This window comes from Prionailurus viverrinus, chromosome D1 (genome assembly GCF_022837055.1).
Source record: "Prionailurus viverrinus isolate Anna chromosome D1, UM_Priviv_1.0, whole genome shotgun sequence".
Classification (NCBI taxonomy): Eukaryota; Metazoa; Chordata; class Mammalia; order Carnivora; family Felidae; genus Prionailurus; species Prionailurus viverrinus.
This window is the reverse complement of record NC_062570.1, coordinates 64,444,420-64,467,856: the sequence shown is the minus strand read 5'-3', so window position 1 is coordinate 64,467,856 and position 23,437 is coordinate 64,444,420. Positions and strand designations below refer to the sequence as shown.

Below are 23,437 nucleotides of genomic sequence, written 5' to 3'. Positions count from 1 at the left end.
ATGCCTCTGGTTCCTTCATTTTAAGTCGTCCTTCTCCAGGTAGAAGCAAAATCCTTAAAGGCAGAGCCCTTGCAGCCTTCCCTCATCTTCCCTACTTTTTGAATTTACTAGGCTTTGCACACTTTTATCTACAAATATTCTTTACATCTGATGAGATATATACACATGCAAACATATACATATATGCACACACATACACACACACCCCACACACATATATACACACATACACATATTTCTTGTGCATCTAAACATCAAAGTCAATAGTTCCTCATGGAAGCACATTTTCACAAGAAATTAATTTTGACTGATTCAATTCATCATCTAACAGTGGTTACCAAGGATACCAAACAGCCGAAATCAGTTGGCTCCAACTTGCTTGTTAATCAGAAGATATTAACAGAAAGCTGTGAAGAATTATTGTTGTCTAAGTAATCTGGCCAGAAACAGTATCCCCTCCTGATGTCCCTCAGTCCTGAACTCAGTTAAAAACATTCCAATCTATAATAACTATTAAAAACACGCAAAGCTTTTTCTAGGATTTGAATTCAATGATTAGTATTTAGAAAAATGACCACTAATGGTTTCACTTTAATTCACTGCTGATGAAGCACTGAACTAAGAATGGCTACTGATTTGATCTTCTTATCAATCTGAAAGCAGATGATTCTCACCATAGCAGTTAATTGAGCATTCAGGTAATCTAGCTGAATCTGTCCTAAACCAAACAGCCCAGCAATGTACATGTATTAATAGAGGATAGCATTAAACAGATAAGCCTGATACATGCCCTTGAAGGGAAGAGAAAAACACCCAAAACAAAAAAATGTTTCCCCTTGCTAAAAGGTCATGTTTTTTTTTTTTAAAGTAAACAGAAGATTAAGTTTTGTTTAGTCTATAATATACACCTACAGAAGAACCAAAGAATTGATACTTTATTGCCAAAAGGCACAGGCAATCAAGTTTGTTACTAATTAGTATATCTGTTTACATTTTGAGAATATTAATTATATGTCATTCACTGCAATTATTCTGTCTCATTTTGTGATTTGCCGTCATTTTGTTTATAACGACTTTTGCAAAAGAAAACACTGCTGCTATTGTGCTTGCCAAAATCTGTTGAGCTTGGGGCGCCTGGGTGGCTCAGTCTGTTAAGCTTACGACTTCGGCTCAGGTCACGATCTCACGGTCTGAGTTAGAGCCCCGTGTCGGGCTCTGTGCTGCCTGCTCAGAGCCTGGAGCCTGTTTCAGATTCTGTGTCTCCCTCTCTCTCTGACCCTCCCCCGTTCATGCTCTCTCTCTGTCTCAAAAATAAATAAACATTAAAAAAATTGTTTAAAAAAAACCAAAAAACAAAATCTGTTAAGCTTGTCTTTTATGGTTATTGGCTTTGGGGGTCATGCAAGGAAGGCTTCAGCTACCTAAGTTATTCCTGAAACTGGTAGTTGCCACCCAAAATCTATTTTTTCCTTTTCCCCAAAACAATAAAACTTAAATTGCACTTGGAATTTGTCTTGACAATATGTCAAGACAAAAGACTACATTTCCCAACTTTGGTTATGGCCGTGGGACTAAATTCGGATCAAGAGATGAGAGCACAAGTGTTGACAGGGACTTCCAAAAAGGTGACTGAGGAAGAGCAGACTGGAGCTGGAGGTGGACTCTTTTGTCTCTCCCAGGAATGTAAATGTGAGTGCTGGAATTCCAGAAGCCATTTTACCCCATGTGGTGACTTTGAGCTATAAGCCATGCACTAAAGAAAGCAAAACAGAAAGACAGAAGGAAGGTGGGTCTCATGACTACCTGGAGCCTCTCAGATCTAGGAAGCCTATTTCTAGGTATATTTATGTGAAAGAACTTTAAAAATGTACCTTCTGTGTTTAAGCCACTGTTATTAATGTTTTCCTGTCACATGTAGAGAATCCTAATTATAGGTTATCTTACAATTTCCTTTAAAATTTTAACGGTTTTACTTTTTAGAAAATTTAAAATACATGACAAATTTGGAGTATAGAGCAGAAATACGGTGTTTTTCTCAACACTATTTACTGAATAATCCATTGGGCCCAATGATTTGAAATAATCACTGAATAATCACTGAATTATTCAATCACTGAATAATCATTGGGCCCAATGATTTGAAATGCTATGTTTACTAAATACAATAATGCCATGTTACTCTATTTCTGTTCTATTAGGTCTGTCTTTTTTTTTTTTTTGCATAGTCTTTATTTTCTCTGAGAAGTGGGAAGTTGAGGGTAGAGGTAGAGCTTGAGAGGAGGGAGAAAAGGGCAAGGAAGAAGCCAGATGACAAGTAAGAACTACCAGGAGGCACTGAGGGCCCAGATGAAATGAGATTCTCCATGTTACATTGTAAAGTTTGATGGTGTGGACTCTGCATCCAGAATGGCTACATTCCAATTCCAGTTCCAAGACTTAACTGGCTGTGTGGAGGCAGACACATCACTTATGTGACACTTTGGCTTCCTCTTTTGTAAAATGGAGATAACACTAGAACCTACCCCAAGGTGGCTGTGTTAAATGAGCTATTATTAAAAAATTTTTAACGTTTTTGTTACTGAGAGACAGAGAGAGACAGAGAGTGAGCAGGGGAGCGGCAGAGAGAGAGAGGGAGACACAGAATCCAAAGCAGGCTCCTCCAGGCTCTGAGCTGTCAGCACAGAGCCCAACGCGGGGCTCGAACTCACAAACCGCAAGATCATGACCTCAGCCCAAGTCGGTCGCTCAACCGACGGAGCCACTCAGGCGCCCCATAAATGAGTTATTATATAAAAAGCTTAGAGTAATACCTGGACTCAAGTTCTATTATGTCTCATCAATATTATTATTGTTACTAGTTATAATGTAATTGTTAATACCATTGTTGTCATCATCATACTTAATATTAGGATAGCAGCTTTTTTCCCCTCAGGTATTAACAAAGAATAATATTGAATTTTATCATATAATTGTTATGGCATCATCTGACGTGATTATGTTTGTTTGTTTCTCTAAAAACCTATCATGTATTGTGAATAAGGCACCATGTCACACACTAGAATGGCTATCATAACAAAGATAATGACAAACGTTGCTGAGAATGTGGAGAAATGGGAACCCGCACACACTACTGATGCAAATGTAAAATAGTGCAGCCATTTCAGAAAACAGTTTAGCAATTCCACAAAATGCTAATGTAGAGTCATCATATGACCCCGCAATTCTACTTCTGGGTATGCACCCAAGAGGAATGAAAACATACATCTAAGCAAAGACTTGCACCTAAATGTTCTTAGTATCAATTATTCATAATAGCTCCAAACTGTAAACAACCCAAACGTCCATAAACTGGTGAATGGATAAATAAAATGTGGTATATCCATATAATGAAATATTAACCAGTAATAAAAAAGAATTGATGACACATTGTACAACATGGCTGGATCTCAAAAAAAGTAGGCTAAGTGAAAGAATCCAGTCACAAAAGAGATATCAAATATTGCAGGATTCCATTTATTTGAAATCCAGAAAAGGCAAATTGATAGAGACAGAAAGTAAATTAGAGGTCTTCTGGAACTAGGTAATGGTGAATGGACATGAGGGATTTAACTGGAACAATGAAAACATTCTAAAATGATTGATAATGATGCTTGCACAACTTCATAAATTTACTAAATAATCACTAAATTGTACACTTAAAAGTGGCTGAATTATAGAAAATGTAAAATATGCCTCAGTGAAGTTGTTTTTTTTTTAATGAAGGAATGGATGGAGACTGAGAAAAAACAGGAAAAGTTTATGTTACTTTTGTGTAAACATTATCAAAACTTAAATAATTTTAGGAGCACCTGGGTGGCTCAGTCAGTTAAGCACCCGACTCTTGATTTCAGCTTAGGTCATGATCTCAGAGTTTGAGGGATCGAGCCCTGTGTCGGACTCTGTGGTGACAGTAAGGAACCTGCTTGGGGTTCTCTCTCTCCTTCTCTCTGCCCCTCCCCCACTAATGCTCTCCTCTCTCTCTCTCAAAAATAAACTTAAATAACTTTATGTATTTTATACACACACACACCCCCACACACACATACCCCAAAATCTATTCACACAATGAATGATAGGTTTCCTAGTGCTTTCCCATTCTTATATCCTCAAAGTAAACACCCAGTAGAAAATTCCACTGGGTCACAGTATATCATTAAAAAGCTATATTTATTCTACTATTACTTAACATACAACTTGGGCATTTATGTGCTTAATTGAGGTTTTTTTGTTTTTTGTTTTTAATGTGCATAAAGTTCTTTTTTCTTGGGGCACCTGGGTGGCTCAGTCGGTTAAGCAAATGACTTTTGATTTCGGCTCAGGTCATGATCTCACTGTTTGTGGGTTCGAGGCCCACATCAGGTTCTGTGCTGAGATTGAGGAGCCTGCTTGGGATTCTCTTTCTATCCCCCTCTCTCTAACCCTCCCTGGCTTGCTCTCTCTCTGTCTCAAAAATAATTAATTAATTAATTAATTAATTTAAAGATCTTTCTTCTTATTGTCTTCGTTAGATTTGATATCAGGCTCATAAAGTGAACTGGAATGCTTTCTATATCTTTTCTATGCTATGGAATAGGGTTTTTTTTTAATTTTTTTAATGTTTATTCATTTTTGAGAGAGAGAGAAAAAAACAGAGCATGACTGGGAGAGGGGCAGAGAGAGAGGGAGACACAGAATCCTAAGCATGCTCCAGGCTCTGAGGTGAACCAACTGAGCCACCCATGTGCCCCTATGCTATGGAATAGTTTTAACATTATATGAATTGTTAATTCTTCCCAGAGGACAACTTGATAGTTTTGTATTGAATATTCAAAGTGCATAAGCTTAAATCTAGCAATTTCACTTCTGTAAAAAGAAGTAACAGTGACTCTTTCTGGACAATGAAAGTGGTAGTGACCTTTATCTAATTCTTGTGCTCATGTAAAATGTTTTGCAATGAGAATTTAAAACAAATTTGCAAAGACTATTATGGTTCCAACAAAGAAGATGATGGATTACTTGACATTTTGATAGACTTGACCTATACAAATATGTGGGCCTATAACTTTGTGTGTCAAATATTCTTTGTCCACCATTCAGCTTCTTCTAAATATTTCTATACTTCCTCTGAGATGTTTTATAACTTCTACTCAATTTGTATTTCTACATCATTGGCATATATGGAATTTTCTTATGTTTTTTAATCTCTTCTATATCTGTCATTAAATCCTTTTTCTCATTCTTTTTACTCTGTATTTGTTTTTTCATTTTTTTTCTTGGTCAGAACAACACAATATTTACTTATGTAAATTTCAAAAAAAAAGCATATCTCAGTTTTGTTTATTAATACCACTTTTGTTTGTTTGATTTTTCACTTTCTAATACATGAATGTTTTCTTTTGGTTTTACTAACGCTTTGCTCCTACATTTTGGGGGTTTTTAAGTTTAATGCTTGGTGTATTCATTCTCTATCACTCTATTTACTAGAATTAATGAAAGCTATGAATTTTCATCTAAATATAGCTTTGACTGCACTCTATAGTTTTAATATATGTACTTTCATTTCCACAGTATTTTCAATGTCTAGAATTTTAGTTTCCATTTCTGATTTTTTAACTAAAGAGATCTCTAAAAAAGAGTTCCATTTTCAGGAGTTTAGGCTCCTGGTATTGTTGTTACCTGTTATTCACCCATTGATAGTTTTACTGCATTATGGTTAGTAAATGTGGCCTCTACAACTTTGATCTTTTGGAATGAATGTTCCCTTTTTATGGACTGATCAGTTCCCTTTATATGGTACTTAACCATTTTTTTTAATGTTCCATGAACATTTTCTCTCTTTTGGTGACTAGAAAATCCATAGGTATTTATGAATCAAACTTTTAGCAATATTATTTCTATCTACTTACTGTCTACTGATGTGTCATTATTGGTGAAGTATGATGGTCTCCAATCATAATTCTGATGTTTCTAACTTGGAAGTTTGAACAAACTTACCTACATACATTTGAATACTACTTGATTCATTAAGTTAATGAGTGGTCTTCATTGTTTATAGCACTATTACCAACCTAAAATAAGTCTTATTTGATGACTTTTATGTCACATTCAGTATGCTTGTTACAGAAATGTTAGTTTAATTAGCATGAGGCCTTAGAAAAAAGAGCAGATAAATATAAAATCCACAGATATTTTGCACATGTTATTTTAAAACATTAAATGGAACCATTTCCTGAGCATTTAAAAAATCAGGTAGTGTACATCCAACTCGATCCTCCTCTGACATTTCCCCATGTTCTAAGCTGCATTATTAAGGCCACTATTTAACACCCACTTCTCCCTCCATTCCCTGAATCAAATCTGATGACTGTCCTTTAGTGCTGTGACTGCAAGCCCTAAAACATCTCTTTTTATTATAAAGGAATATGCTATAGGGCCCTTGTTTTGTGAATCTGTCCAATTTAACTTCCCAGTTCCCACATACTGAGGCACTGGGAAGACAGCTATGATTGAGTCATTGACATATAATACAATATAAAAATTAAAAGATCAAAAAAACCAATGTAATGGGAAAAAAAGCTGTGATTTAAATCTTTATCGGCCTGCAGAGTGGATCCTCTCAAACTGAACCTCTGGGGATTAGATTTCCCCCCAGAAAAGCCTACAGTAATCCACCCATAAATGGTCTCTAAAGCAGTGTGGAGTTACAATCAATGGATGCTTCTCCCAACAGCCTGTGGAAGGAAAAAAGAAACACTTTGGGAGATTTTGTAGCTCTTGCTGTATACTCTCTGAAATAAATTCCATAACATGATGAGTTTTAGCTCCCTCCAAAATTAAAGTAATAGACACAAAGCACTTTAAAAGCTCCAGGAGAAGGATGACCTATAAATTTGGTATATTACAGTGACATTAAATCTAAAGTAGCAGTCATGGTGGAACAGATTAAAGAATAGCAAACAACAGTTTTCTCATTCCTTCTGAAATAATTTGGGAAGCATTTAGAGCTGGCCCAGCTATGCCATCAGTGGACTTCCATATTATTTGAAAAAATCACAACTGAAAATATGTTGCACCTGAGATTTTCATTGTCAAGTGTTAAAAGTGGTTCGAATGTGGTCCCCATTTATACCTCTTTATTTCCAGAGTTTTTCCTCATAGGAAGTGAACATATCAGCAAGAACAAGTGGTACAGTATAGGAATCAAGCAATCGTGTCTTCTCTAAGCTCACGGCCTAGTTAGAGTTTCTTACAGAGATTATTTACAGTATGGTTATCATAAAAACAAATGACAATCATATTACATGTCTAACAAAAAAGAAGACCATGATTTTAGTTCGTGCCAGGGTGCTACAGTCACGTTCTACAGCAAAATTTTCTACAGAATTTATTATTAGTTGTGCCAACAGCAGCTGTACTAATAATTTGAGATAACTCCCACTGTGGTTTAAAAAAAAAAGAATCAATGATAGATAGTAAAAGCATTTTCATGCTTGGATTTCCTTGCCTAATACATTATAACAGTTTTATACAGATGGTTAAAGCATTTATTTTGACAATGGGGCTGTAAAAAGTAATTTCAATCCATAAAGGCCATAAATGCATGTCATTTGCAACCCTGGATGCACACCAGACTCATGAATAGAGACACTTTAGGCATCACCCCTGAAGATTCTGATTTAGTCAGTCAGGGAACAGGGAAGTATGTCTTCAAAAGTTCCCCAGTTGAGGGGCACCGGGGTGGCTCAGTTGGTTAAGCGGCCAACTTTGGGTCAGGTCATGATCTCACTGCTCATGGGTTCTGCGCTGACAGCTCAGAGCCTGGAGCCTGCTTCAGATTCTGGGTCTCCCTCTCTCTCTGCCCCTCCCCACTCTCTCTTTCTCAAAAATAAATAAACAACAACAAAAAAATAAGTTTCCCAATTGATTCTGATGCATAGCTGGAACTGAGAATCATTTTCCCAAACCCTTCAAGTTGGAAGGGACCTTAGTGTTCAACCATCTCTCACCCTTCCTGATTTCTAGTAACTTCTTCCCAATGGTCCACCAGTCAACAGACCTGGATGTCTGCATCAGATTTCCATACATCCTCAAACTTAACACATTTAAAATTAATCTTTTTTTTTTTTTTGCATAAACCATACTCAACTTCTTGTAGTAAACAATAAGTCACATGACCATCCTTCCAGGCACTTATGCCAAAAATTGGAAAATTAGGATCCCTCTACTCCATATCAGTATACGGATTATTTTTACCTCTTAGATATGTTTTATATCAATCCCCTCTTCTCCATTCCATTGCCTTAAAACATTCCTTTAACTCTTTTGCCTAAATACTAATAGTTTAATACTACTTCTGGTGTTCTGCAAAATCCCCCAGCTTTGAATCTCATATTGCCTGACTGTACCACTACCCTACACATACCCATCCCTGTCACAGACATGTATATTCCACAGTCCATTTCCCCACTTCCTCCCATTCCTGGCTTGGTGTCACTCTCTCCAATACTACTTTTGTCTTAATGTGTGGTTAATTCAATATTTCCCAAACCACGGTCTTTGTCTTCTTGCCCCTGTCTCCGTCTATAACTTGCCCTTCACCCTACCTTAGGGCCTCATTCCACAGTCACATCGCAGAGCTGGTTAATAACAACAACTGCAGTCCTTCCTCTTCACTGTGCTCCCAATAATCATCCCATACAATCCTCTAAGCCTCCAATCTCTTTCCTGCCTCTGCATGTCTACTCTCCCCTCCTTACTCAGATGAGATTCCAGAGTCAATTGCCCCAGTTCCTCCATTCTTTATACCCTCAACTCTTTTGCCACTCTCTCATTGTCATATATCAGCATGACCTTGATTAAACGTAACTCCTGTTTCTTCATGCCTGCACAAACACAGGTGCACGTGATGGGGAAAACATTCATGCTTAAGGTGGGGGTATTACATCAAATTCATGGTCACGAACTTCAAGTGGGCCCATAACATCACCTGGCAAGTACGTTGTACTTCCCTGATTCATTTACTCTCCCATCTTCTGGACTATCATTTATATCTCTCCAGTTTTCAAACCTCCATAACCTTCCACCCCATCCTCACTCTCAGCTGATAACTTTGCTACCTCCTTTTTCACTAAGAATGGGAGAGCAATCAGAAGACAAACTTCTATATGATCTCCAAACCATATCTGCCCACCTGGACTCCTGACTCGCTGACAATGAATGAACTGTTGAAAAACCCACCTACTCAAGCACAGCACTCAAGTAATACAATCCCCTACATCATTTTATCTCTTTTTTTTTAAATTGAAGTATAATTTTCATACACTGTTATATTAGTTTCAGGTGTACAATATGATTCAACAATTCTCTGTGTTACTCAGTGTTCATCATGGTAAGTGTACTCTTGATCCTCCTTATCTATTTTATCCATCCCCCTACCCATCTCCCCTTTGGTAACCACCAGTTTGTTCTCTATATTTAACACTCTGTTTTTTTGTTTCTTTTTTCTTTGTTAATTTATGTTTTTTCCCCTCAAATTCTACATATGAATGAAATCACATGGTATTTGTCTTTCTCTGACTGAGTTATTTCCCTTGGTATTATACCTTCTAGATCCATCCATGTTGCAAATGGTAAGATTTTTATGGCTGAGTAATATTTCTGTGTGTGTGTGTGTGTGTGTGTGTGTGTGTGTGTGTGTGTATGCCTTCTTTATGCATTCATCCATGAATGGATACTTGGGTTGCTTCCATATCTTGGCTATTATAAATAATGCTGCAATAAACATAAGGGTGCATATATCTTTTTGAACTAAGTTGTTTTGTTTTCTTTGAGTAAATACCAAGCATTGGAATTATCAGATCACATAATAATTCTGATTTTAATTTTTTGAGGAACCTCCATACTGTTTTCCAGAGTGGCTGCACCAGCTTGCACTCCTGCCAGCAGTGTACAAAGGTTCCTTTCTCTCCACATTCTCACCAACACTTGTTGTTTCTTACCTTATTGATTTTATCCATTCTGACAGGTGGTGTAAGGTGATATCTCATTGTGCTTTTGATTTGCATTTCCCTTATGATGAGTGATATTGAGTAACTTTCCATGTGTCTGTTTGCCATCTGTATGTCTTCTTAGGAAAAACAGTATTCAGGCCCTCTGTGCTCATTTTAATCAGATTATGGTGGATTTTTTCAGTTTTGTTTTTGTTTGATATTTTGGTGTTGAATTGCATAAGTTCTTCAGCTACTTTGGATATATCAAAATATCAATCAATATCAATATCAGATATATCAAATGCAAATATCTTCTCCCATTTAGTAGGTTCCATTTTTGTTTTGTTGATGGTTTCCTTTACTGTGCAAAAGCCTTTTATTTTGTTAGAGTCCTAACAGGTTATTTTTGCTTTTGTTTCCTCTGCCTGAGGACACATCCTCTGCATCCTTTTTAACTTCTCTCTAGCAAACGAATTTGTAATCACTTTCTCCTTTATTTAAAAACCATCTATTGACTTATTTTCTCCTTCCTTTTCTTTCACTATAAAACTCAAAAATGTAGGGTATGTTCTCCAACTTTTCTTCATGAACTCCACTTGCCCACAACTCCTTCAGAATCCCTCAGTTCAAGGTCATCAATGAAGCTCCACGTTGCTAAATGCAACCAGTGCTTGGTTCTCATCTTGATCTATCAGCTGCATTTCACTTAAAGGATCACTCCCTCCTTCCAGGAATACTTTCTGTACTTCCAGGCCACCATACTCCTGATTTTTCTCCCACAGTACTTGCTGTTCCTTCTCAGTCTCTTTTGTCAGTTCCTGCTCATCTTACTAACCTCTAACTAGTAGTTTGACTTCTTCTTTTTAATCTTCATTCCTTCCTTGGTAAGTTCATCTAATGTCTTAGCTTTACATATAATCTCTATGCTGATGGCTCCTAGATGTATATCTGCAGGCTAGACTTCATCCTCGAGCACCTAGTAAAGATATCCCAATAGCCGCTCAAGGATACTGTTCCAGTGGCTCAGTTGGTTAAGCATCTGACTCCTGATTTCGGCTCAGGTCATGATCTCACAGTTCATGGGATGGAGCCCCGAGTTAGGTTCTCTCTCTCTCTCTCTCTCTCTCCTCCTGCCCCTATCTCACTCATGCTCACGCACGTGCTTTCTCTCAAAATAAATGAATAAACTTAAAAAAAAAGAATGCTGCTCCAACAATTCTCCTGTTTTGTCCTACATCATGTATTTTTGTTCTCCACTAGATCATTCCCATCACATTAATTTAGAACAAAAAACAAAAACCCCTTGATCTTACTTCCCTCACCAACTACTACTTTTGCCAGTCAATTCCTCTTAAGGCTACACCAATCAGGCTCTTATTCCCTCCTCTTCACCAAAACTGCTTATCAACTTCATTTCTAATGACCCCTACACTACTAACTGCAGTGGTCAGTCTACTTAACCTAATGGTAGCCCTGAAATGACTTTTATGCCTTCCTCTTTGATATACCTTTTCCTTGGCTTTTCATTTTGGCTTTCAGGTCAATATTCTTGGATTTTCTGGTCCCTCTTTATTAGTCTTCTTTGGCTGGTTCCTCGGCTTCTCTCCATCCTCCTAGTGTTGGATGGAGACCTCCAGAACTAGTGGTCCTCTTCTCTCCTGTCTTCCTAGATCATCTCAGCCAGAGTCATTTAAAATATCATCTCTATACCTACAATTCTTATATTTATATCTCCAGTCAGGCCATCTTTTTCCAACTCCAGGCTCATATATCCAACTTACTAATCTGTAGCCCCACTTGACTCACTAATAAGCATTTTCATCTTAACACATTCAAAACTGAGCCCTTAATCATTCCCCTCAAACTTACTTCCCCTACAACTCTATTCCCTTGCTCAGGCCAAAATCTTGGGAGTCATTTGGATTCCTCGCTGTCTTTTATACTCTACATCCATCCATTGGTAACTCCTATCAGCTCTACCTTCAAGCCACCTGGAATCTATTTCTCACCACCTCCACTGCCATCACTCTGGTCCAAGCCACCATTATCTCTCACATAAATTATGATAGCAGTCAAATAACTGTTTTCCCTGACTCTACCCTCACTCTTCTACAGTTTTATCAGAGTAATCCTTTCTATTCCTAAGTCAGATATTACACTGCTCTGCTTTAAAACTTTTCAATGACTTCCCATTTTACTCTGAGTAAAAGTCGTATTCATTACAATGGCTAATAGGGCCTTGTGATCACCCTGCCATCACTTTCCAGCCTATGTCTTTCTCTCTTGCCCTGGGCTAATACCTAGCATGTGCCTGATTCAGAACCTTTAAACCTGCCTGGAATGCTTTTCCCCTGACTTATGCATGCCTTACTCCCGTCACCTCCTTCTAACCTTTACTCACATATCAGCTTCTCAGTGATGCCATTTTGGTCCCCATACCTATTCTCTTTCCATGTGTTTTATTTTTCTCCTTAGCACTTATTACCATCTAACATACTATGTAATTAGTTAACTTATTTATGTATTATAATTTTCCTCTCAGGAACACGTAAGTGCCATGAGGGAAAGCTTTTTATTTTGTTAGGTTCCCTACTATATACACAATACTGTATCTACATATCTAGCTATATACCATACCTAGAACAGAGCCTTACACATAGGGTATGCTCAGTAATCATTTGATGAGTAAGTAAATGGCATCTCCAATCATGATCTCTCCAATCAACCTCCATCCTGTCTCCAGAGTGATATAATTAGAAGATAAATCTGCTCACCTTAATTTTCAGCTTAAAACCCTTCAGCAGGTCTGCAGTATTATAGGTGATGCAAACTGAAATGTCTTCAGTAGTCAGGCATATTCTATAAATGTAATGAGTAAAGTTTATGTGTGGGGGGAGGGGGTAAGGGAGGATAAAAAAAGTGGAAAGTGTATGACCCACCTAAGGGTGTTCAATTCAATTATTTTAAAATGTATATTTTTTAATGTTTATTCATTTTTGAGAGACAAAGAGACAGAGAGTGAGAGGGGGAGGAGTAGAGAGAGAGGGAGACACAGAATCCGAAGCAGGCTCCAGGCTCCAAGCTGTCAGCGCAGAGCTAGACGCGAGCTGGAACCCACGAGCCGTGAGATCATGACCTGAGCCGAAGTTGGATGCTTAACCGACTGAGCTACCCAGGTGCCCCCAATTCAATTATTTTAACAAATTGTGCCCACTACTTGGCAGCTCCTGTATTCAGAATAAAGAACCATCTCCACAGCATGGCTTGGTGGGCACTAAGCAGGTCTGCCATGCTTACTCCCTCGTGGGCCCTATAACATCAGAGAAAACAGACTGTGTATATCCACATACTGTGTGGTTGCAATGTAACTGAACACGTTGCTTTTTCATTATTAAACAACCAGGCAAGGAAGCAAGATGTCACTGTTGGCATACTCTGAAATGATATCTGGAGCCAGATGTTTGAACCAGATGACTAAATTTGTTAAAGGCAGTTTGTACAATTATGTGAGGTAATTATACCTGGGTTTCAGGGTGACATGATTGGGGATCTAAAACAAGGGATCTATCATTCAGTGACTCCAATCTGTCAAGACCTTACCTTCAACAAAAAAAGCAGCATCACCACCAACTTGAGCTTATTTCCCATGAGCAACCAAAGAGACTAGAGATGGGCACTCACAGAACCTTGCCATCCTGAAATCTCCCAGAGTACTTTGCTGAGAATGAGTCCTCTAGACCCATCACAGTAAATTATACTTCTTTTAAGATTTCCGCATCAGAGTGTTCTAGCCCAAGTCCTCAGTGGGACTTTGACAATGGCATACAATCTGACCAGTGTTTACTAGAACAGACTACTCCCTCAACAGTCCCAACACATACTCTACTTACTATTATTACCAAAGATCCATTTCCTCCTGATGTAGGACCTTTATAAATTCCTAGAATGTCCTTCCCACCCACACATTCCAGGCAAAGTGCTCCACCCAAGAATTAACCTCTCTAGGAATCCTCTGCAGATCCACTCAAGCCAGCTAATTACTTCTCTCCTCTTTTCTTTGCACTGTTTCCCATATATATCTCCCTTCCTGTCTTCATTTTATTAATTGCAATTATTGTTTTATCTCAAAGCCATAGGGGCAGTAACCATGTCTAATGTGTCTTTGAATTACTGATGCCTAACCGAGTACCTGGCAATTACGAGGCACTCCAATGTTTTCTTAATTTAACTTAATTATAATTAAAAAAGAGTGTTCTGGTCACTGTAGCTAGAGTAAAGTTTTCATAATTGCTAGAAGGGGAAGACGAGTTGGAAAGAGGGAGAGAAAACATACAGAAAAAGAGATCCAAGTTGCATCACAATTTTTTTCATATTTCACATAAATAAAGGCAGTACTTTGCATTGGAAAGAATGTTACAGTGTGTCGATTTTTTTCTTTACCATTATGGGCAGAAAGTGAGACACTCTAAATTCTCAACATTGTTCAATTAAACCTTACCTCTTTCCCCCAAAAAAGAATATTACAGTGAATCCCAATTTGTTGATGCACCCTTCAAATTTCAAAAATCGGTCTAGTATAATGATTAACTGTAGTCAGACAAGGAGAGCTCATTCACTGAACAGTGATCTAATCCTTCTGTGAGCTCTTCTGACAGAATATTTATATTCTAACTAATGCAAGTTAGTAGGAAAAACATTAAGATTCTCAAAAAATAAACTGCCACATGATAGAGATCAAACACAGAAAATTCACATAAGAAACAAAAGTAGGTTTAAAACATTGAAAATATTCAATTGCACCAACACCAACAAAAAAATATAAATGAAACAACTGGGCAGCCACTTAAAACCTGTTAAATTAGCAGGTTTTTCTTCACATTATTACCATCTAATGCTAGTGGGTTTGCTATGTAGCAGGGATAGTTGGCATAGATCTTGTGAAAATAATGGAAAACCTTACTAAAATGGAGTCAGGAGGTTTGGGAAGGGGAGCTCCCATGCCCTACCACTGCAGATCCAACAGGAAGAGATGGACTTGATCTTGCACACGGATGCTACTTTGCTATCCCACCTGGGGAAGACATGCTTTCCCACCCCCACACCACTCAACAGCTCAGCCAATGAGAAGCCACCAGTTTACTCCAATGGACTTTTAGTTTATGACAGCTTTCCCAACTTATCCCTTTTCTCCCTAAAAAGGTGTACCTTTGTTCTCCAGATTTCCCATGGTTTTGCCACAGGTTGTTTGTCCATGTGGCAATTCTTTCCTGAATAAGCCCATCTTTTGCTGGTAAAATAACTGGAAGATTTTATTTTTAAGGTTGAAAATTTACAGGAAAACAATCTGAACTCATTGTTGATAATTTGTCATTAAGAAATATTCCACTTCTTCCTCTTTAAGGACATAGCCGAGCCGGTGAGTGGCCGCAGTCTTGTGGCAGATGTAGACATGCAGACCTTTGCAAAGACCCTGACAGGCAAGATCATCATCCTAGAGGTTGAACCCGATGACGGCACTGGGAATGTTGAAGTCAAAATCCAAGACGAGGAGGGCATCCCACCTGACCAGCAGCATCTGGTTTTTGTGGGCAAACAGCTGGAGAATGCCACACTCTCTCAGACTACAATATTCAGAAAGAGTCCACCCCATACTTACTGCATCGCCTGCGGGATGGCATCACTGAGCCTTCCCTCCACCAGCTGGCCCAGGAATACAACTGTAAGAGTTGTATCTGCGAGAGTCAGATACTGTACTGGACTGCCATAAGAAATGCAGCCACCCCCACAGCCTGCACCCCAAGAGGAAGGTCTAATGAGGCCCCTCCACCAGCTCTCCTTTTGCTGTCAGGGTGTCCTCCTGCCAAAGCCCCAGGGCCCTGGGGCCTCAACATAGTTTCCTTTGCATTGACTAGAGCAGTAAAAGGGAGAAGAAAATCTCCCCAAAGGGAGTAGGATATTATAGATACAAAATAGTATTTATAGTAATGAAAAATCAGAAGCTAGAAATGGCCAAAAAGCATGGTCAAGTGAAAAAGATTTACCTATTCTTCGGAATATATATAGCCATCATTAAAATTGCACAATAATGACTGTTCAACATGGAAAAATATAATAGTAATAATGGTTACTATATATTGAACATTTATTATGTGCCAGGTACTATGGTAAGTATTTCACACGTGTTGTGAGATAAATACTATAATAGGGTTTCCAGAGTTAGCAAATAAAAATATAAGGGGTACAGTTCAATTTGAATTTCAGATAAATGACAGATATAGTATAAGTCTATCCCATGCAATACTACCCATTGTTTATCTGAAATTCAAATTGAACTGGGCATCCTATATTTTATCGGAACACTGGTAATCCATTTTACTGATGAGGAAACTAAGACACAGAGATCCACCTAGGGACATACGAGCAGTGATAAAATGCTAAGCATACAGAAAAAGTAGAATGGAAACTTTTGTCTATGAGTGATTAGAAATGGGTAAAACACATGCATGCCCATGGACCACAGCTGAGAAGAAGCATGAACAGATAAATACCAGGACCTCCAAAATCTAGCACTTAGTCTGGGCACGGTGCTCCCATGAAGCCTTCCACGCCCGTTTTAATAGATGAATAAAGTGAAGAGTTAAATATTTTGCTCAAAGTCATAAAGCTAGTAACAGCAAGATCAGATTCTGACTCTAAAGCTCTTTCTTTATTCCACTTTGTCATCTTGATTTCCTGGCTGAGATTTTTTCCCCCCTTCAGGTGCAGTTCCATCAATATTGATATAAAAGTTTTTGTGTGATAAAATACACGCACAAGGACACATGAATATTTCAAGGAGATCTGCAAAACCTAGTCATTAAGGGTTTGCGGTTTGCTTTGGTTTAAAGTCATTCCTAGAACTAACCCCAACAAAACACTGAAAAGAAAAAGTTGTGATGCACATTATGGCTTAAATTGTGATTTCACTTAGAAAGTAAAAAAGCATCCTCCATATTAATCCATTTAAAAGTGAGATTGCTCTCCCACTTATGCCTCTCTCTAAGCTCCTCCCCTTTCTCTATACACTTTAGCAAGTAAACTTGTCTGTTCCTTCAAGTAACTCGGTCAACAGGGATTACAAATTTTTTTAGGCCAAGCATACAGGAAAGCACATGTGCACACACAAACACAAACGTGCCGATATGCTTTCACCATGAAAGAAAAGTCTATGCTCTATACAGAACAGGGCATTTTAGGTGATTTCCCTTAGGTGTCAGCTTAATTTCTCCTTGAGAGGTTAGCCCACATCAAAAAGTTTGTGCTTTTGATTATTTATTCTGAAAGAGGCAGCTGGCCACAGGACAGCCTGTGATGCCTTTACCACAGTTTGCTTTTGTTTTTCCCTCTTGATAATTACCTCATGACTAAACCACTCACTGGTCCATGTAGAAGAATCCCACAGAGATGAAAACACACTTGTTTAAATAAAATATTTATGAAGAAGCCCTCAAATGTCACTGAAGCAAATGCAAATTATCTTCACATATTGTGCAACCAATATGCCACTCATTCCTTAGAAGACTCTCTATTTCCTGATTGCAATTATCATTAATTTTTAAAAATTAATCCCATTGTGCATCATCATCCTAATGTCTATTCATAAAAATCTAGTGCTCTAAGGTTAACTCTCTTTTGACTATCTGTGAAATTTTTAATAAGACTAATATTTAATCTTGCTCATTATTTTGAAGTTTACTTCTAATAAATTATTTCATTCTAATTCAGTACCAGTTGACATTAGTGAGGGTTCCACATTCTGGCTTTTTAATGAAATACTACTTGGACACGATTTTCTCAGTTTGTTCTTCTTTCCACCCCCAGCCCCCCAAGTTGGGTGAACATAATGGATCTCATTAGATTTTTTACAGAAACCTCAAAATAAAAATTGGGGGCAATATTATCAAAGGAAAAAAAGAATCAGTCGATGTGTATGGCAACCGTTAACAACACCCCTGACTTTCCATACCATCTTTCCTAATTTTTCAGGAAAGAAATATGAGCTGAGCTGAGCTGAGCTGAGCAGATTAGGTGGTTTAATCCTTTGCTTGATGGTCTCAACAGTTGTCCTCCACTTGGAATCAACACTTTAGAATCAACAGAAGAACTTAAAAAATATGCTGATAACAGGCCCCACCACCAGAGACTCAGATTTAATTTGTCTAGAGTAAAGCTCAGTCATTGGTAACTCTGTTTGTTTTATTTGTTTGCTCCCGAAATGTTGCTAATGTGCAGCCAAGGTTGAAAACCATTTGTTTAGAAAGAGCTTTTCCTGAGAAGGTCAATGTCCACTTGAAAAGAGAAGTCACTAATGATGAGCCATAAGGCTCTTCTTCACACCCTGACCACAAAATGAAGAAAAATCTCTAGAAACACAAAGCTGGAATGTCAACATAAAACCTAAAAATTAAGCTGAATCTTTACAACTGCGTAGAATTTAACCTACAGTTAAAGACTAAATCCTTTATAGAAGAACACAATAGACAAAGGAGGTCTGAAGGGGGCTCTTATGAAAAAAGACCTAGGAAATTTTCATTGACAATAACTCTCAGATTCTTAGTACATGTAATGTGTTTACCTAAGAAACTACTTTGACTTAGACTCAACCCTTTCCAAATGGAACCCATGGCCTTGCTGCTAGTTTAGCTCTGAGCTTCAGTTTATTCATAAATACCAATCTCTTTTAGCCATGCTTCTCAAATTTGAATGTGCCTATAAATCATCTGAGGATCCTGTTAATACACAGATTCATGTGCAGTAGGTCTGGGTGGGGCCTGAGAGTCTGTGTTTCTCATAAGTCCCCAGATGATGCTGATGCTGCTGGTCCACAGATGAACACTTGGAGCAGCAAGGTCTTAGAAGACATCATGAGGATTAAATGAAATGACCTACATAAAGAGTTTGGCATGGACACGGTTGGCATCCTAGAGAAGAAAAGGCTTATAAGGAAAATAATACAACGTGATTAAAACCTAGAAATTACATGACACAATCCTCCCTTCTTTTCCAGATGTGGAAACAGTGGGTTAAGAAAAGCTAACATCTCTACCTCCTTACAGCCAAAGGAAAAAACCAATTGTTTTTAACTGGGGGGAAAAAAAGTGCAACCGAGGTCCATGAGTGAAAGTTAAACAGAACTCTTCATTCCATACCAGGAAAAAATCTTCTAGCAATAAATGCTGTCCTACAATCAATCGGCCCTCTTGAGGAGAGAGTGTGAAGTCTCCAGTTACAAAATGTGAGCATAGACCAGTTGATGTTGTTAAAGAACACATTCATGTTTCAGGCGACTGTTGAACTGAGAGACATCACACACTTAATATTTAAAAAAAATATTTTTTAGTAACACAGAAACCTCATTTCCTTCTTCCCTCCACCCCTTGAAGTAAATGGAGGTAACCTAGGTCAAAAAGCCTTGGAGTCTTCTTTGACTCCACTTCTCCCACCCCACACATCCATCCCATCCACAAATCCTAGCACAGCTACCTTCAAATGTGCCCACAACCCAGTCACTTGTCACCATCTCCATTATGACAACGCTGGCCAACCCCCTTCCCACTCTGTCAGCATCACAACAACAGCTTCCTATCAAGTTTCTCTGTCTCTCCCCTTGTTCTTCAACAGCATTTTCTCAGCAAAGAGCCCCAGTGCTGCCACTTCTCTGCTCAATCCCTCCCTTCTCGTTGAGAGTAAAATCCAAAGTCCTTCTGCTGGTTGATAAGACCCTACGTGATCTTTCCCCTCCAGCCCTCAACCACGTTTCTCATCATTCTCAATTTTTTTCTCTCTCTAGCCACCCTTAAACTCACTGTTCTTTGAATCACATCAAGGATGCCCTTATCTCAGGACCTTTGTACTTGCTCTTCCCTCTGTCATGAAGGCTACACTCTGGGATTTGCAAGTTTATGTCCCACATCCCCAATATATGAAACAATATAAAGACACTTAACAGAAGGATTCTAACTGCTCTCTATGGAGAAAAAAAAGTGCTCACACTCAGCTTAAAGATCAGCACTTTACTTTCATAGTTCATACAGATGAAAGCCTGGGTGAGGCATTCCAGATCCAAATGTGACTCAGCTTTACTTTTTAACACTGCACTTTCATCAAATCCTCTCTTAACACCAAGTCAGGGGAGACTAGGTACTGTACTCCCACATCAGAGCACCCCAGCTACCTGGGCAGGGAATGACCCTTCTGGATGGCCACTGATCTGTGATCCACGCATAGTCCACCTCTGAAAAAAATGAATATCCCAGATGCAGTGTCCCTCTGCATAATTCCCCACAGGGAATGATGTCTGTGTTCTTCTTCCAAAACCAAAGTTCCTCGGTGGAGCTTGAGAAAATCTAACTACCACCGAGTAGGCATGGATAGACAATGGACAGAGAAAGCTGGCAAATGCCATTCAGTTGAGTCCCTTTGCAGAAAAGGAAGTCATTCATTTACAGAGAGGACTTTTGTCGGGGACCCGTGTCCCAGGACCAGTGTGTATGCTTATTTTGGTTCACACCAGACAATCGCCAGGGCACCATGTGCAGTGTTGTGCAATGCAGCTACTCAAGCCACTCAGCTCTTAGCGCTCGAAATGAAAGCCACTCTTGGTTCAGACAATCAAACAGCTTCAGAGGGATAGAGATAAATGCATCTAATATAAGAATTAATGTGGGCAAGGAGAGGAAGGAGGGAAGTGAAGAGAGATCTGGCCTAAGCTGAAGTGCCCTGGGAGAGAGGGTGCACTCTGGATGTGGGCTTTAGCCTCCATCCCTCTCACCCCATGCTCACAGTGCCCCACTCCTGTCTCAGGAGCAGGCTGCTTCCAGCCTGAACCAAAGATCCAGAGAGGCATGGGCTACCTAGAAACCACCATGCCCTAGTTAGGAAAGCACCCTAGCGCTTTTAGGAACTCAAGGACTAGCAGGGCATACTCTTAACTGTGGCTTCTTCTCAGCCAAGTTATCAGACTTGTTTCTTGCAAGGAGTTTTTTTCTGTGACTCTTCCTCAAGGGCAACCCAGTGCAGGGGCCAAGCAAAGCCCAAGAACATGGAATCCAGCTTATATATTAAAAGAAGCAGAAGCATAAAATCAGCCAAAAAGATGTGGAGTGTTAAACATGGACTCAGCAAGAGGCCTCACTCATCTTCTCTTATAAAGAAAGCCAAAGGAGACGACTTATGTGGGATAACAATGGTAATTTGTGGCACAGTCACAGGCAAGGAAGTGGGACATTTCAACACTAATACTTGCTCTGGGTGAAGCATGCTAAATAATTTTCTTGTTCCCATGGCTCAAGGAGAGAACTTTCCCCACTTAGGACATCATCCAGGGCTCCCAGTTCATGAAACAAGGAGCTCTCACTGGTATCTGTGGTCTGTGCAGCACATCACAGCCAGCAGGAAGCCACACAAAGGCTGGGCATTGAACCTCCAGGGAAATTGTTTGGGATCAACAGTATTTCTTGACTTAATTCTGCAGTTTGAAGTAACACATTAGTGATCATCTGATAAACTTAATAAATGTAACCACAGGCAACAGGGAACAATAATCTTTCTTTTTCAATAGAAAAATAGACTTTGAGTAGGGAAAATCTGATATAAACTTTTGGCAGATGATTTGTCTTCACCCCACCGACCCATTTTGAATATACTATCAAGGAAATGCTATGTAAGTCAGACTCGCTGTGTATCTCTTTATAAATCAAATAATTATCCTTTGTGCAAGCAGATTTGTATATAATGGATTGGCTTAAAATGAGGTAAATTTGTACTGGATAATTTGCACAGCAATAGCTCCTTTCCAATATTTATACACAGGAACATCAAGGGGAAAGGCCATTTTCTCATCCCATCTTTAACGCATACTTTTTTTTTTTTTTTTTGTATTTAGGTTGAGAGAATATTCGAGAAAATGATTTCTCCAGGTAAGAAGAATCTCAAGTAAACATTTGGACTGTGTCTTCCAGTAAACAGCAGTGGATGAAATGTGGGAGACCCAGGGCCCTTAGGAAAAGCAAATGGCTCCACTAAAACTCCTTCCTCTAACCTTAATTGGTCAAATGCCAAAATAAACGAACTTTCCAAAGTTAGGAGCTGTGCAACTTCCACTAGGGATAAGTGCAGGTGCCCCAGCCATGACCAGCAAGCCCACCACCGACCCGTTTGTGCCCGGCGGCGGCAGCTGGTAGCTCCGGGCGCCCAGGCCCAGGCCGCCTCCACGCCAAACGACCCGCCGGAACGGGTTCAGGCCGGGCTGCCCAGGACCCGGAGCTCCCCGTAGCCGGCCCCGAGCCAGATCCCGCCCCGCCCTTCCCACCCCAGACCGGGGAAGGGAAATGGGCGCTCAAGAGAGTGGGAAGTGCCCAGTGGGATTCAGCCGCAGCCGGGGCCGTCCCCAACTCCCAACTTCCCAGAGTTTCCTCCGGCCTCGTCCCCCTTCCCACGGCGGAGAAGCGGCCGCGGCCTCCCCTCGGCCGGAGCGCAGAGCCCGGGAAGTGGAGCGCGGCGCCGGGAGCTCGGGAGCCGCCCCCCGGAGCGAGGGCGACCGGAGCGCAGGTGGCGGGCGTGGTCCTCCAGCCCTGCCCCAGTCCCCCCGGACCCGGCCTCCGCGCAGCAGCCTCTGCCCGGGTCCCCGCCCGGGTCCAGCATCAGGCCACGGCGAGCCGCTTCCTGATCCCCTCCTCTAGGTCGGCGGCCACCCCCCACATTCCCCCAGTCCGCGTCGCTCATCTGCCTCAGGCCCCGGTGCGGCCCCAACTCCCAGCACAGGGCCCTCCGGTCGCGCCCAGCAGCGGCGGCTGCACTCACCTGGGTCGCGAAGCCGGGGTCTGGCGCGGTCCCGCAGGTGGTAGATGAAATCCTGGCAGCTGTCGTGCTCCAGGGCCCCACGGGCACAGAGCTCGGCTAGCAGCTGCAGCGCCTGGTGACAGAGCGCGTCCCTGGCCCCGGGCATCGCCCCCCCGCATCCTCGGACCGAGCCGGGCAGGCGGGCGCGGGAGACAACCCTCCGCCTGCCAGCTCAGAGCCGCCGCCTCCGGGCCGTCCGCGCTCTCCGTCAGGGAGCCGCCAAGAAACGGCCCGAGCCCCAGCCCCGGCTGGCCCGGCCTCCCACCGGTTGCATGCAGCTCTTCGGCTGCCGGTCGGTCGGGCTTTCTCTCTCTCCCGCCCGTCCGCTCCGTCCCTCCCTCCCCCGGCACGGAGGGGAGGTGGCGCCGCACAGCCCCGCGCGCCTCTCTCCCGGCGCCCCGCCCGCCACTCGCGGCCGCCGGGGGGCGGGGCCCGGTCAGTGGCGCGCGCCGCGGGCTGGGATCCCGGTGGGCCCGGCTCGGGCGCCAGCGTTGGACGGAGGGCGCTCGTCCGCTCCTAGAGGAGCGCGGGACTCGCCTCCGGACCCGGCG

General features: G+C 40.8%; 1 protein-coding gene and 1 pseudogene across 2 annotated transcripts in view; one reads left to right on the top strand and one right to left on the bottom strand.

The window, feature by feature from the left end:
* Positions 1-23,187, bottom strand: part of SYT9 (synaptotagmin 9) — a 199,373-nt gene extending 176,186 nt beyond the window's left edge. For both annotated transcript variants that reach the window (XM_047823863.1, XM_047823864.1), the window contains exon 1: positions 22,848-23,187. In XM_047823863.1, the coding sequence (XP_047679819.1) occupies positions 22,848-22,992 (145 nt within the window). In that variant the 5' untranslated portion in view covers positions 22,993-23,187. The remainder of the gene's footprint in view (positions 1-22,847) is intronic.
* Positions 15,451-15,820, top strand: LOC125146935 (ubiquitin-like; annotated as a pseudogene).
* Positions 23,188-23,437: the final 250 nt, after the last annotated feature.